Here is a 17,028-nt window from a genome sequence, read left to right as displayed (position 1 = left end):
CACAGGAAGCAGGGACCGAGACAAGACGTGCAGCATGCTGGCTGCCAAATATATATATAATAAAACATAGAACCTGACCTGGCTGTGTGGTGATCATTGCAGCGACGCGACAACTGGCGACGAGGCGGGATCGAAATCCACGCGTCGCGGCGACTGTCGGAGCCCACCCGGTCGCGGAAAGAAATTCGGAGCCAGGAGCCCACCCTGGTCCGAAGTGCCCAGCAGAAAAAACATCGTTGCGGGAGCCCACCCCGGCGCTGCTAACAGAAGTAAGAGCAGCGCGAAACTGAAACTGACGAGGCAACTGAAGGAAAGATTAAGATCCCTCCCGCGTGTGAGTTTCAACGAACTCTCGCGAGAGGAGGCGACCATTTTAAAGTCAGGCGAATTGAGCCAATCAGCGTCCAAGATAGACGGCAGCCATTTTGAAGGGTCAGGCAAAGTCCTGAACAGCGCGAAATCGCGCGAGAGTGCGGCGGCCTTCTGGAGTCAGGCAAATTGGGCCAATAGCAGCACAGGAAGGCCGGGAGGCCATTTTAAAGTCAGGCAAAAAGGAAAATAGAGCAAAAAAGGTCTAAATAACAGGAAAACGACAAGAAAAAGGTGCCAAAGGAAGAAAATAGCACCAGAGGAACAAGAAGGAAGAGGAAAGAAGGCAATAAATAAATAAATAAACAAAAAGAAAGGAAGGATATGGGTGACGAAGAAACAAGGAGCACACAAGCTGTGTTCTGCAGGCCACTGCCATTTAACATATCGGAACCTCAAGCAGGCATCAGATGGGAGAGATGGCTACGACAATTTGAAAGATACATGCGCGCAACGGACGTCGCAGAGAGCAAACAATTAGATTTGCTGGTCAACCTTGCGGGAGACGAAATAGAAGATTTAATGATGACACTACCAAGTGAAAAAACGGCAGATTACAAAGGCGCGAAAGCGTGCCTCACAGAGAAATTCGACCCCCAACGCAACATCGACATTGAAAGATACACATTCCACACAGCATACCAGCAACCAGAAGAGAGCATGGATGACTTCGCGACAAGGTTGCGGAAGTTGGTGACGTACTGCGAATTCGATAAATTTGACAATGAAGAAGCAATACGAACGCGCCTCATCGTAGGGTGTTTGTCAGTAGAGTTCAGAGCACGCATCCTCAAAGAACCAACAACACTTGAGAAAATACCGACGATGGCCCGCACAGAAGCACGGGCCACGGAACGAGAGGGGACGAACAGCAAGACCAGGGACAACAGGCACCAGACACGCCAGGCACATTGAGACAGCAGAGAGAGGCTCGTCGGAAGAGTCGGATGAACAGACGACGGCTGGGAGAGAAGCACGGCTATACCTCATGTCCGACACACCAAAGGAAGGAAGACAGCAGGAACACATCCAGCTGGTGGAGAAACAGCAAATAAAAAAGACGGCCACAGTAGACATCGATGTCGGGCGCCACAGGACAAAATTTGTGTTAGACAGTGGTGCCACATGCAACATAATGTGCATGTCAGAGTACATGAAGATGAGGATAAAGCCAACGTTATCGCCATCAAAAGTGGATGTGTTCACGTGGGGATCAAAGACACCAGTCAAAAACATGGGCAAGTTCACTGAAACTTTAACGTATCAGGACATGACATGTCAAGAAGAGATACACGTGCTGAAAGGAGACATCCCAGCACCCTGCCTGCTGAGCAACGTCACAGCACAAGTCATGGGGCTGTTGGCGATGACATATCACATGACAGAAAAAGAGAACATACTGCAAGAATATCAAGAAATACTGCAGGGACTGGGGAAGCTAAAAGACTAAGAGGTTACCCTACACATAAATGAAGCGGTGAGACCAGTGGCACAGCATCACAGGAGAGTGCCGATTCACCTACAACCGCAAGTGGAAGAAGAAATAAACAACTTACTGCAGCAAGACATAATTGAGCCTGCAGACGGGCCTACACCGTGGGTATCACCGATTGTGGCAGTCCCGAAGAAAAATACGTCCAAAATGCGGATCTGTGTGGACATGAGAATACCGAACACTGCAATATCGAGGGAACATCATCCAGGACCTCACCTGAACGACATGATCAGCTGGCTGACAGGGGCGTGCCGATTCTCAAAGCTAGATCTGTGCAAAGGGTATCACCAACTAGAGCTGGACCCACAGTCAAGGTACATAACGACATTCTCCACACACCTAGGACTTTTCAGATACAAACGGCTCAGTTTCGGTATCTCGTCAGCGGCCAAAATATTTCAGGAGACAATAAGACAGGTAATACGACCAGTGCACAACAGCTTCAACTACAGTGACGACATCCTAGTGTTTGGGAAATCGGACGGAGAACATGACAGCGCCCTAAGGCAAGTGTGCAAATAACTAAAGCAGGCTGGACTAACACTAAATGGAGAAAAGTGCGAGCTAGGGAGAACAGAACTGATCTTCTTCGGGCACATATTCTCGGAAAAAGGGATGAGGCCTGATCCCAGCAAAGTGGAGACGCTGAAGAATACAAAGCCACCGTCAGATGTGGCAGAAATAAGATCATTCCTAGGCCTGGCAAGCTACTGTGCCAGATACATACAAGACTTTGCCACGGTGAGCACGCCGCTGAGAGAATTAACGAAACAAGGCCAGAAATTTGTCTGGTCTCAACAATGCAAAGAATCGTTCGAAGAGATCAGGGAGGCCGTGATGACTGTGGAGCACCTCGCATACTTCGACCCTCTGCTCTGCACCGAGCTGACAGTCGATGCCAGTCCAGTGGGGTTAGGTGCAATATTAGCACAACACCTGCCGGGAAAGGAGTCACCAAGGAAGATTGTCTCATACGCCAGCAAAAGCTTGACAGACATTGAGAAGGCGTACTCCCAGCCGGAGAAAGAAAGCTTGGCAGTGGTATGGTCATGCGAGCATTACCACATGTTTGTGTATGGGAAGCCGTTCACCATCATCACAGATCACCAAGCACTAGTAACAATCTACGGCAACCCAGCAGCAAAGATGCCGCCCCGCATCGAGCGCTGGGGCATCAGACTAATGGATTAAGACTTCAAAATTGTCCACAAACCTGGGAAAGAGCATAATCCAGCAGACTACATGTCACGGAATCCGCTACCACATGCAGAAAAAAAGGCCTCAATGGCAGAAGAATACTTAAATTTCGTGCTAAAGCAAAGCACGCCTGCACCAGTAACTCTAACAGAGATAGAGAGAGAAACGGAAAAAGATGACACGCTCCGAGCGGCCAGAGAAACGACGAGACAGCAAAGATGGAGACATATAAACAACAACTGCACATGGAAGGGAGGAGTAAAAAAGGAGGAGATGCTGGCTCTACAGAATATAAGCGGGGAGCTCTCGGAGACAAATAGTGGAATTGTAATGAGGGGCACCAGGATAGTCATTCCAAGCTCACTACGACGCCAAGTGGTCAGCATTGCACACGAGTCACACAGGGGCATTGTGGCAACAAAAAAACTGCTGAGAGAAAAGGTTTGGTTCCCGGGGTTAGATCGTCTAGTAGAAGATACGATTGCTGCCTGTCACCTCTGTCAAACAACAGGTTCGCCTGCAAGACAAGAACCACTACAAATGTCGGAACTGCCAAGAGCTGTATGGACAACAATGGCTGCCGATTTTTTTGGACCTCTAGACGCGGGAACTTACCTACTGGTCATAATAGATGAATACTCCAGATTCCCCATTGTGAGATCAGTCTCCTCAACCTCAGCAGCCGCAACGTTACCTGTTCTGGACGACATATTCACAGCCTGGGGCTCGCCAGAGACATTGAAAACTGATAATGGCCCTCCATTCTCAGGAGAGGAATTCCGAAGGTTCATGGCCTACCTCGGAATACAGCACAGAAAGGTAACACCACTATGGCCGCAAGCAAACTGCATGCTCGAAAGGCTCATGGGAAACATCAAGAAGGCAGTTCAGAGGGCGAAGCTGTCACAGATTTCCCTAGGCCAAGCACTATGCCAAATACTGAGGGACTACAGAAACACGCCTCATGGGTCTACAGGGAAATGCCCAGCGGAGTTAGTACTAGGGAGGACAAGCAGAACAAGGCTGCCGCAGGTAGAAGGACTGGCCGCGCCAGGGCACGAGAGCGTGGCAGCAAAAGATGAGGCGGCCAAGAAGAAAATGAAAGAATATGCCGACAGAAGACGACATGCCATCAAATCACACCTCCAGGAAGGAGATACTGTAATAGTACGACAGAGACAACAACGGAAGTCGGACAGTGCATTCGCCCAAGACCCGTTGACGATAACACAAGTGAAAGGAACAATGATAACAGCAGAGTCAGACAGCAGGCGAATAACAAGGAACAGCTCACATGTCAAAGGCTTGAAAGAAGAAAAAGACGAAGAGCACGTGACAGGCATCGAAGGGACAACAACAACAAGGGAGTGCAACGGAGCAGGTGCCGCAGAAGGGACCAGGCCAAAGGAGGGCCAAGGACATTGTGAGACCAAAGAGACTAATAGAAGAAATGTGAGATGCCGCTCTAGGCAGCATCTCACGGGTCACATCGATCGACATTTTCACATCGTGCAACAGACTGTAAAAAAGAAACTGTCCCATTTTGATTACTAACTAATGCTACTGTTGTAATGTCTTTGTGACAAAGGGGGGAGATGTAGTGTCCTGAGCGATGGGGCACTAGGACTCAGACGAGGGCAGAGGGCAGGAGAGGTCACCGGACACCAGTTCCGGTCAGAGAGGGTGAGTGGCAGAACACAGGAAGCAGGGACCGAGACAAGACGTGCAGCATGCTGGCTGCCAAATATATATAATAAAACGTAGAACCTTTATACATTATAAATATGAAACAATTAAGGGGAGAACTCTGGATAGCTCCCAAGTGTAGGCAGAGAGCAGCTCCTTACAACACCACCAACACTCTGAATCTCCTCACCTCAAATGTCTGTTTTTCTAGTAGAGTTTTTAAGGTAAGAATTAGCACAGTACCATCCATGCTGAGCTAGAAACCATCAGATCCTTTTACCATTTTTACAGCAAAGTCTTCAAGGATAGGATTACCACAGTACCACCATCCGTGTTGAACTGAAACATTAGAAAAGCCTTTTACCACTCCATTACAGCTTTGGATTGTTAATAGGTCATCCAAGCCAAACCGTAATGAATGAAGGCAGCCCATGACACAGCTGTTTCACTCTAATTAGAGCCACAGCTTTGTGCAGACATAGGACCATTCAGTATATGTCAAGACAATACCTTTTCAGGCTTATAGTGCTACATAAATTATGCAAAAAAAATGAAGCAGGACTCTGGGTTGTTCCCAAGTATAGGCGGATATCAGCTCCTGCATACGGAGCACCCTACAACACCAGAGACACTCTGAATCTCTTCACTTCAAATGTCTGTTTTTCTAGCAGAGTTTTTAAGCAATGGATTAGCGCAGTGCCAGCCATGCTGGGCTAGAAAGTGAAAAAGTCTTTAGCCATTTTTAGAGCAAAGTCTTTAAGCACGGTATTACCACAGTGCCATCCATGCCAAGCTCAAAAGTGACAAAATAATTTTATCATATACATATATGTATGTATGTGTATTATTTATGCTCTCATAGAAAGCCTCTATCATTTATTTCAGTTGCCAAATCTCATAACTCACTGCTTGTTAACCAATGTTGCTCTGTCATAAAGGCCTTCCAGGCCAGGCTGACAGGTCTCGTTGCCTATTTGATGTCAGTCAGAACCGCTCGGTGAAAAACGTTCCCATAATTCACTGTGACCCATCTATAATTCTGTCAGTCTATCTATCTATCTGTAAGACTTTCTCCAGTTCTTTTCACACAATGATTGGATAGATCTGAAGGCCTTCAAGAATGTTCTTCTTTTTCAGAGTATCGCCCGCCCTCCTACCCTCTCCTCTACTGTCCCAATTAACCTCTATAATGTTCACCTTTCCCTTCCTGCTCATCACTGATTTTACCTGTGTGTATAGTATGATTGTTAGGAAGATATTCCTACATGCACACCTGTAACTGTCAAATTCCATGTCCTGCCATTTGTTTATCCTTCAAACACATTAGTGATTGCAATCACTCAAACACATTCAGACTAGAAGGTGGGTAAAATGTAGACTTTTGGCAATTTTAAAGCTATCTCTAAATTGTTAAGTGGCATTTAGAAACAATAACATATTTGTTTTAGTTGCAATTACAAAAGCTATATAAATTAATATTGCTTGGTTTCCTTTTTTGCACATGCGTAGTCTCTGGTACCCATATTATACCACTGACAATTGTTTTTAAAAGCGCTGGCTATCACTACGAGTAGCTGAACTCATGTGAGGGATGCAGGCGGATCGGATTCCACAATTCTGGCTGGTAACATGCCACATAAATTGGTCATCGTGAGCCCCAGTAACCAGAACTGGGAATAACTAAGGCGACCTGAAAATCCACACTCTTTCCTCAGCTCCGGGGACTATTCCACTATAATTGACTATCTGCTCTGAGAAAGTGGTAAAAATCAGGGGGGGCGGGAGGAGTGGTGGGGGGCATATGGACCGTGGTGTTAGGGCGGGGAGGCCATTGTTTTAAAGGGAGGCCGTGGCTTCCCTAAAGTAGGTGCTCTCTGTCCCCCCTGTGATGCGGGTGGGGTGGGCGGTGCCTGCAGCCCATGTCTCTCCTCATGTGGTGTGTTGCAGGATCTCCTTCCAGTCAAACTGGGTCCACTTCTTCCGGGCACCATAAACACTGGCCCGCTCGTAGTATGGCAGAGGGACACTGCTCTGCCATACTCGTAAAGAGTCTCCGAGTGATACTGTCTTGAATCGCCACAACAAGATGAATGCACTAGTTTAACATAACAATGTATTTTTTTTTTGCTATGCATTGCCAAAATTAGTCATTAGCCGCACCTGTTAAAGTACCAGAGAACAAAAAAAAATCGAATTCGTTTCCAACAATTACTAGACTTCTGTGGAGAGTCAGAGGGCAGCGCATAATCTGACATTAAGAAAGGAAAGTCCAACACCGCTGCTATTTTAAACCGTTTGCTTAAATTGCTGTCTGGTAGTTCAAACGCACCCCCGCTCCCAGTTGCCAAATGGTTTGCCTGCCAGACAGATCTGCTGCGGTCAGGCTAATGACGCCTCTGGCTGTTCCCTGGTCATTTGTGAATGTGAAAAGTTGGCAAACACCCCTGACATACAACACATTACACGACTGAATTAAGCCCTAAGTAATAACTGCTCATAACATTTTATGGCTTAGGACTGAGCCACCTTAACGATACAGGCATGCGAATTCACTTGAAATCAATTATTTTGAAGCCTTAAGGTAACTTTATTTCAAATCCCCGCCTGCTGTTGGTTGCACAGGCCCAGTCTCCTCCCTGTTTAGAAATAATGTTTAAAAATGGAGGGTGGGTTGAAAAACAATCTTCAAACAAGCCCAGGATTTATAATTCACTTTTATTGGCCTGATGAAAGTCTCTTCATCTCTTTTGTTACAGTAAAAAGGAGTCTGACCTGCAGGCCGCCAATGAGCAAGCTTGTGTGCCCCGCCAACGACCCGAGAGCAGAAGGGATTGAGTGCGCCAAAACCTGCCAGAACTATGACTTAGAGTGCGTGAGCCACGGCTGCATTTCTGGCTGCATGTGTCCTGCCGGAAGGGTAAGTTTCCAGCTTGAAAGGCAGAATTGCAGAATTCTTTGGTTCGGCGGCCTCTGCCCCGAGCAGAGCTTTCACCGGTGTCTCCCTCCCTTTCTAGAAATGCAGACAGGCCTCCTGGACTGCCGAAGGCTAGGCCTCAGCCCAGCCCTTGCTGTCTGCTCGGCTGACTGCTGTGGCAAGCGTTATAGTCATTGCCAGAGTGAGTTACCGTGGATTTACAGCAATGCTGATGAGGATAGCCATCAAAAGACTTCTGGAAAGGAACACACAAGGCACATTTACAGGGTGTTTCTGCGACATGTGAAAGAAATAATGAGTTTAATAACTGCTATCAAGTATAAACTTCAGATTTATCACATATCTCTGCATCAGGCCACTTAGGGCTAAGGGCCAGATGTATGACTTGTTTTTGCATGCGCAAACCGGTCTGTGACTCATTCGCGCATGCAAAAACCCTACAGGACCATGTGCAAATGCTATTTAGCGAGTCGCAATTTATTGGCAACTCGCTAAATAGCATTTGCGACTCACAATTAGGAAGGGGCGTTTCAAGGGCGTCCCTTCCTAATTGCGACTCTGAGCCCTATGTATGACTGTTTTGCGACCGCAATTGTGGTCGCAAAACTGTCGCAATTTACCACCTACTTCAAGTAGGTGGCTATGCAGTCGCAAATGGGAAGGAAAACGGACTGCATTTTTTAAAAAAAAGCTGCTTTATTTAAAAGATGTACAATCTTTTTATGCGGCCGCAAATGGGAGATCAGCTGTTTACGACTGCAAAAAAGGTTCCAGGCATGTACAAATGCTATTTTGCGGGTCACTGACTTTCAAAATAGCATTGGCGACTCTCGCTATTAGGAAGGGGCGTCCCGTCCTAATAGCGATTCACCATGCCATTTCCTGTTTTTTTGCGACCACATATGCGGCCACAGAACACTCACAGTTTACGACTTACTAAAAAAAACCTAAAAACTGCTTTATTTAAAAGCAATCACAGACATGGAGGTCTGCTGAACCCAACAGGCCACCTTTCCTGGGAGTGCTAGCCATTCCTAATTGGGTCGCAAATTGCGACAGCCTCATTAATATTCATGAGGCATGCAATTTGCGACCCCATGGGGAATCGCAAACAGTGTCTGAGACACTGTTGTACATTAAATTTTGCACAATTTGCGACTCGCTAAACTTAATGGTCGTACATCTGCCCTAAGAGTTTTAATGCAGAAGGTTAAAATGCTTTTGTCCCCTTCTGTGTCTTTGGTAATCATAATATGAAATGAGTATAAAATAGTGTGTTGTAAGACTGAAAGGCAGTCTTTTTTATCTAAATGGTTACCTTGTCATAAATAACCCCCCCTAAAAGACAATATACAATATATTTTGTTTTCCTTTCGTAGAAGTCTCACTTACAAGATTTTTTTTATTATTTTCAACATAATCGTTTTAAGAAGAGTTAAAATAGAACTGGAGCACAAGGGAAGTTACTTGGCTTCAAGGCGTTTCTCCTTGTCGCTGTATTGCGAGTCATTTGGAGTTACAAAGGACATAGATGATTTTGTGTGGTGCTAGTTTGCCAAACCGAGTTTTTATTGACTATTCATTGCCCTGCTTCCTGTATTGTGGAGCAAATGACCCACAATTACATGCTGATTCGTCTAATCAAGCTAACAAACTAATCGTCTAAAGCAATAGTCTCGCTGACCACGTTGATCAAAGACACCTCCTTTTAAATACAGTCCTCTGGAGTTCTTAAAGCACAATCTCTTTTAACCTTTAGCTTGCCAGGGATCAACGGCACACAGGGATCACAGACACAGGGAACATTTTCTTGAGTAAGGTAGATGGTGCAGGGTCTGGTTCACTGAAACACAATGAGTACAGTTTTACAAACATGCACTGGCAGAGCCAATAGGTTTAATGTTGGTGGCCATCCTTTTGACATCCAGAAACCTTGGATTCTTACAATTTTTGTAAAACTGTATTGGGGTGCTGCTGGCTCATAGCCACTATGCAAAAAAAACATTGGTTAAAGAAATTAATATGTTTTGGTCCTAAAAACCACAAATTATAGTAGCCCTTGGCACTCAAGGAAATGGTGTGTGGATGCGCTGCTTGTGAAAGAACAGAATGCTGTCACTCAAAGTGAAGTTAGCAAATGTCTGAAGTGGCCTGATCCATTGCCCCATGCTGTATGCTGTAGTAGATGGAATAAAATGTGAATGACCTAACACCAAATCAGTGGCTCAAGAGGGCTGGCCGCATGGGTAAGGATATCATTTATATATAATTTTAGTAATATGAAAAAGCCTTGGATAAGGCCAGCCCTAAAAATGTAATGACATCTAGATTGTATGAGTTGGTAGCCAAAAAGCAAGTAAAAAACTATTAGCTTTTCTGTTCAAGGTAAGAAATTGGATGGAAACTGACTGAGCCTATCCAACAGTAAGTACTTCCCCAAAAACCTCGTTGCACTAAAACTTCCCCACTTCCTGATCCACGTGCATAGTTCTCCAGTCTCTCTTCCTGCCCATCTTCCTACACCACACTCCGTTTAATAATTCCTGCCCACTCTATCAAGTTAGATTAAGTTTGCTTTTTACAGAGAGTTACATACAATCAGAGGGATAGTTTGCTGCTTAAGAAACAAGTGTGCTAAAGGAGCCCAGAAATCACAAACCGAAGACACAGAGAGGCTAACTGCCCACAGACGACTGTAGAAAGAGACATGTTTTTAAATCCTTTCTGAGTTTAACTAAGGAACCTCTCAAGCAAACATAATGGCAGAAAATTACCTAAAAAGCGGCACCTTAAAAAAATGCATGACCCTGTTGCTCGGGTTCGAATTCCTTAGAAAAACAGAAGACAAGAAGAGTGTGGCAAAACAGGAACAGTTTGTTTAATTAAACTGTTCAGCCAAAAGAACAGTTACAGGTGCAACTGTCTCAATTTACATTGGGTGTGTGCTCCTCTTATATACAAAATTACACCAAGCCATAAAAGTTTGTGGTGTACCATATATGGTGTGGAATATTGGGTGCTTCCTTAGAGTCATAAACTAATTGTCATATTGTTACTTTAGGTGGGTTTCGACCTTGCATGGACACAGTGTGGCCAGTTGTAAATGTGTCCATATGTTCGACATGGGACGTGTGGGATCACTATGTGTGCTCTTAACTCATGTGGCATCTGACTTTATGGTGTTTTCAGAAACTCGCATAACCCCTCTGGCCATATGCAGTTCATTAGGGAAATCTTCCCTGACCATTGTAATGTCGCTGTGCCTGTCTATCTGTGGGATTGATCAAGAGTTTCCTGCCTGAGTGTTCGCCTGCCAGCTATGCACCCTCCCACCTGTGACCCATCAATCAGTAATCCCGGGCCTAGGTCGCAGGACCTGCCTGACTACATACTGAAGTGCTGAGGTTGATGTGGAGTTCACAATGGGCGATTCTATTAATAAGGACTATAGTTCATTTTTAATGATAAACTCATCAATATCCATATTAACAACCAGAAGAGATTTCAGCTTGAATCTTGGTATCTATCACAAGAAAAACGGATCTGATGATGTCAGCATCTGAGTTGGAGCAGGCCATTTAGAATGCTGGCTATGAGATGTAGTGTTTTTCACTTACTCTTAGGGTACTAAGCAAAGATACTTACATTCTCTTTAATCAGCAACCAGGGCAATGAAAAAGATACAAGATACGTTTCAGAGCACACAGCTGAAAGAGAGCAGTCTTAAAGCCAGTGTCAGTGCCCAATCCAACTTGATACCCAGCTATTTTAACAAACAGAGCTGGTTTCTGTTTTGAGCCCAAAGAAGAAGGCCAAAATTAATGTATTTCATTGTAATGTATTGATTAGGCTTTTTAACTTCACCTCTTTAGTCGATTACAATGGTTTTTATTAATCATGCAAATAAAGTATTCACTTCACCGAAGTGTAAGTGAAAGGCGAAAATGTGAAATTCAGGTAAGCCCCAGAATGGAGAATGCTTACCAGGACAAGGAGCATTCATCTTGTCTACATTTATCTTGAGATAGTTTGCATTCATCAAAAGTACAGCAATGGAAAAGTGTTGATTCATTCTGGAGGCCACGCTCTACACTTCGTCTGCAATCATGAACATGATTTGGACATCATCTGCATATAAAATAAAGCCAAACGACTGAAAGAGATGCATAATGGGAATGATATACAAATAAGAGAATTGTACAAAGCATCCAGCCTTTCACAATCCTGTAGGATGCTATTCTGGTATAGGACAAAAAGGGGGCAAGCAGGACCTAATATGTTTTATAAATCTAAGAAAAAGTTGGCCTTTGGGGGATAATGCATTAAATTAACAGACACATTATAAACTCAACTAAATTAGGCCAGACAACAAGAAGGCATTTAAAGTAGCTCTAGACAGGGAAGGAGCTGTGAGCGGAAGTTTTTATGCAGCCTGGAGAGAAGTATGTATTTTAGTGAGCCAGAAGTCTTACTTATTTGTACCAGTATACAAAAGTTCTCATCACTAAGAGGGAAACAAGCATTTGCAATGCAATAGGTCTTGCCTTTGGGACCTTATAAGTATTTAGTTATGCAGCACATTATTGTGGGTAAAGCAACATTTACTGTTCTCCTGTGCACACAGCGGTGAAAGGGTGCAGTACCACAGGCTGTCACTAGGTGTCCCTTGGGACCTCTTTTGGCCACATACAGTTCTGTACTCTGCAACATGGATAGGGATAGGATATGGTGCAGCTGGCAGAACTGCCAACTGAGGAGCTGGGGGTCCGTGTTCGAGTCTGTTATCAACATCCTTTGATTATGGGCTGATTCTGTAATTTCCCCAGAGTGCCTGGATACCTGTGCTTTATAATTGAAATCTACTCATTTAAAATAACGATAAGAAATCAATGCAGCAAACTCGGAGGTGTGGGCGGTCAAGTAGTGTTGTGAGTGTGCAGTACCACATGCTGTCACTAGTTGTCCTTTAGGACCTCTTTTGGCCATATAAGGTACTGCACCTTGCAACTTGTATAGGGAAAGGATGTGGCGCATTGGTGAGAGCTGCCAACTGAGGAGCTAGTGATCCGTGTTTGAGTCTAGTGTTGGCTCAACATCATGTGATTATGGGCTGATTCTTTCATTTCCCCTAAGCACTTGGATAGCAGTGTTATATAAATGAAAGCTACTAATTTAAAATAATGATAGGAAATCATGCAGCGATTTCGGAGGTGGGTGTAAGCAAGCAGTGTTGTGAGGGTGCGGTACCACAGGCTGTCACTAGGTGTTCCTTGGGACCTCTTTCAGCCACATAAGATAGTGCACCCTGCAACATGGATAGGGAAAGGGATGGCGCAGCGGTGGGAGCTGCCGACAGGGGAGCTGTGGATCTGTGTTTGAGTCTGGTGTCGGCTCAACATTACTGTGATTAAGGGCTGATCCTTTCATTTTCCCTGAGCGCCTAGATAGCTGTGCTATAGAAATGAAAGTTACAAATTTAAAATAATGGTAAAAAATCAATGCTGTGATCTTGGAGCCGGTGTCTGGCAAGCAGTGTTGTGCAAGACTGCCATTGTTAAAGCAGAAGCACGGCATGCAACGCTGCTGAAAAAACCCCAAAGATACCATGTAGACGCCGGCCATGTAGTGGGAGGGGAGGAGTGTCTTTAAAAGCTAAAGAGTGGGGTCCATGATCGGGCACCAAGTTGAGCTAGGAAAACACATGGACTCTGCTTTGTGGAAGCAGGAGAGCTTGTTGTTTCTGCAACAGCTAGGAGAAAGTCATTAAAAAAATAGTGCTCACAAACTTCAAATAACACATACTAAGTAACAACACATGTAACAGGGGTGGTTCTTATGGGAGGTTACAACAGGGGAAAAGGAGGAACTAAGGAGGGACTACTAAACAAATTAACCAATGAAAACAAACCATTTCGAAAAGACTGTCAAATGAGCTAATAAAATACATGGGCGGGAAAATGGGAGGAGCTTAAAGGCCATATTCTGAAGCACAATCGTTGCCTAGGAGAGAGCTAAAAACTAGACAAGGTGCAATCTGGGACTGTAGGACAGATGGAAGAGACACAGTGTTGGAAAGGCCCTTTTTGCAGGGTTATCCCCAAACTTTTTGCTTCTTCTGACCCGTGGTTGTTGGCAATAGGACTCTGGGCACTTTACCACTGCTGATCAGTGCTAAAGTGCATATGCTCTCTGTATAAATTGTTATAAACATTGGTTATCCATGATTGGCATATTTGTTTCACCTGTTAGCCCCTAGTAAAGTGCACTGAGTGTGCCAGGGCTGGTGATTCAAATGCTACTAGTGGGCTGCAGCACTGATTGTGCCACCCACAGGAGTAGCCCTAAAATGATGTCTTAGGCCTGCTTGCAGTGCCTATGTGCAGTCCAGGACTGCCATGTTGACCTGGCCAGTGCACCCACTGACCAGGCCTTATCCTTCCCTTTCTGTACATGTCAGGCATCCCTATGTTGGCCCTAGGTACCCCTCTGGGCTGGGTGCAGTGTATCTGAAAGGCAGGGCATGTACTGAGGTGTGTAACATGCCCTGGTAGTGAATTACAGCCATTTTCGTTTTTCACTGCTGAGAGGCAATCATGCCCATAGGATAGAATGGGGGAGGCTGTTTACATGCCTATCTTCCCATAAGGGCAAGATAGAAAATCCAAGTTTGGTATCTTTGTGTTCAGAATTTAATTATACATCTTTTTAGCAAGATGGTTTTTAAATTCACTGTGTGAGACTAGCACTTTTTAGAAAGTAGCTATTCTCCTGTTTAACCTTCCTGTGTGCCTGTGGGCTAGGTGGCTCCAGGAACCTGGATGAGTCAGCAGCAGGGTGAATAGGGAGATCTGCTTTAGATGGGTGGGAGGAGTAGTCCCTGGGTTTGAATAGGGCTGCCCCTGCCAGCACAATGCTGGCTCCACCCCCTGCTGGCCAGGCTGAGGACTCTGCCTCTGCTGGCACAAAGAAGGCTCCACCTCCTGCTGAGCGTCTAACGACCCTGCCCCTCACTCTGAAAGGAACCAGGTGCTCCAGGGCAGAGCACACCCAGGAACCGGTTTGAGCAGGGGAATCCCCCCCACTGAAACACAGAGAGACAAAGACTTGGAGGGGTATAAGAAGAGGACCCCAGACACCTAAATTTTAGATCACTTTGGAACTAAGAAGAAACCTCTGCCAAGGAGAAAGCTGAAAAGAACTGAAGAGGAGAAGACTGCCTGCTTGCTGTTTTGCTTTGCTGCCAAGGAGAGGGGTAGGACTTTGCTGTGTCCCCTTCTTTTAATTCTGATCTCCAAGGGCCTGAGAAGAGCTGGCTCCCTGTTAAGAAGTCCCAGGAACAAAAGGACTTCACCACCAGCTCCCCTGGAACTCTGCTGAAGGAGTTCTGACCTGCCTTGGAGTGCTTGCCCAGTCTTGGGGCCTCAGGAGGTCGTTTTGCTGTGTTTGGGAGCTGGGAAGCAGAAGCGTGAAAAAGAGTAACAGGTACCCAACGCATCATCCGATTGCGTGTCGCAAGAACGAGAGTGCGAGGAAAATGTCATTGCGGCGTCATCGCAGCACCCGGAGTCCCCGCATCGCCGAGTGCGTCGAGCATCGTCCCGATGCGGGAAGATTCCTGACGCTGCGAGGGTCGTCGCAGAACCAGTTTGCGGGCCGCACCACTGCCGGTGTGTGGAAGTATCCAGTCGCTGAGTGTGTCGATGCAGAGTCCCGTCCCGTGACACATCGAGGGTTGCGGCGCCCGAAGTCAACGCTGCACCGCGCACCGCGACGCATCGAGGGTTGCGGCGCCAGAAGTAAACGCCGCGCCGCGCATCGCGCCGCACCGAAGATCGTCGCATTGGACCTGTGCGTGAAGCTTCCCCCTAAGAAACCTACGCAACGAAAGCCAAAGTCATCGCATTCTCCCCCTACAGATCAGAGCCGGCGCATCCACCTCTGCTGCGTGAAGCAGGGCTGCTGAAAAGCCTCCCCAAGATCTCAGGAGTATCGCATCGCCTTTGCCATCTTCCTTGTTATAGCTTTTGGGAACCTTATCGCAACTACAGGTACTGTTGGGCACGAGAGTGTCGCATTTTGGCCATTGAGAGTCGCATTGTGCAGGACAATGACTTTTACATCCTGGAGTACTTTCTGCAAACTCTTGAGCTATCTTTGAAGTAATCTTTTTAATTGTATGTTGGTTTGTCTGTAGTATTTGGTCTTGTGAAGTTTTTAGTAAAGATACCTTATTTTTCTAAAACTGGTGTGGAGTAAATCTGTGGTGTTTTCACTGTGTTACTGTGAGTGTTGGTACAAATACTTTACACATTGCCTTTGATAGCCTAGACTGCTCAGGCCAAGCTACCTAGAGGGTGAGCAGGGGTTATCTTAACAGTGTATCCCCCTTTCCCTGACTAGAAGCAAGGGTCCCTACTTGGACAGTGGTACCTACCCTGCCAACTAGAGACCCCCAGATCTAACACACAGGTAGAGAGTCAATTTAGAACCACTAAGGCAAAGTTTAGATCCAAAATAATGTGCAATTTGGTTTCATTTATCCTAAGAGTGAGAAAGGTCAGATAGTTTAGGTGAATCCCTTAGTTCTATAACAACCAAGGAAATAGCCACAATGTTCAGAGTACAAAAGATTTTCTCTGAAAAGAACACTGCTTTATCCTTCTAGATTGGGGGCTTGTATGTGTAACTACGCCTCAGTCACTGAACCCTGGAGCAGGGTCATAATTAATGCACCACTGGTGTTCTAAAGAATGCAAAATATTGCAAGTTCCTTGGTCAATCAACCATTTGACATCCAACCCTGTAAATATATGACTTCTTTATACTAGAGGCCATCTAATCTAAGACGGGTCCCAATGTCCCAAACTGTTGATCCAATTGGTGGTGAGGGTTGGTAACTAAGACATCCACTGTAGAGGACACTTGATGAGCAAGCTCCCCTACCCTACTTTATTTCACATTTTTATATGCTACTGAGAAAATTAAATGCTGCTGCGGATGTTTTCCTAGAGTAACACAAAAAAAGAAGGCAGTAATAATCAGATCACGGCACAGGAAGAGGGCAGAAAGGCTGACAAAACAATGAGTTGGCACAGATACTATCAAGGACATATCCTGTCAGATGTTTGGGGAGGGGGCTATTTAACAACTTTATTCTTTCCTCCACTGCCATCACCGGTACTACCTTCTCCACTATCATTGTCATTATCCCCACATCTCCCACCTCAACCAGAAAAGCATTCCTTCCACTTGAAATCCCTTCCATGTTTCTCGTGCATCTCATAACCATCTACAGCTCCCTGATAAGGGTGCTATGAACCTCGCACAACAAAAACTCTAGTTTAAC

At 45.6% G+C, this 17,028-nt stretch overlaps 1 protein-coding gene across 1 annotated transcript in view; it reads left to right on the top strand.

Annotated features, from left to right (window-relative positions):
* VWF (von Willebrand factor) overlaps positions 1-17,028 on the top strand; it is a 1,048,714-nt gene that overhangs the window by 341,607 nt on the left and 690,079 nt on the right. The window contains exon 18 of the mRNA XM_085652611.1: positions 7,504-7,664. Within this exon, the coding sequence (XP_085508737.1) occupies positions 7,504-7,664 (161 nt within the window). The remainder of the gene's footprint in view (positions 1-7,503; positions 7,665-17,028) is intronic.

Source organism: Triturus cristatus, chromosome 4_1, assembly GCF_964204655.1.
Source record: "Triturus cristatus chromosome 4_1, aTriCri1.1, whole genome shotgun sequence".
Lineage (NCBI taxonomy): Eukaryota > Metazoa > Chordata > Amphibia > Caudata > Salamandridae > Triturus > Triturus cristatus.
This window is presented reverse-complemented; position numbering and strand designations above follow the sequence as displayed.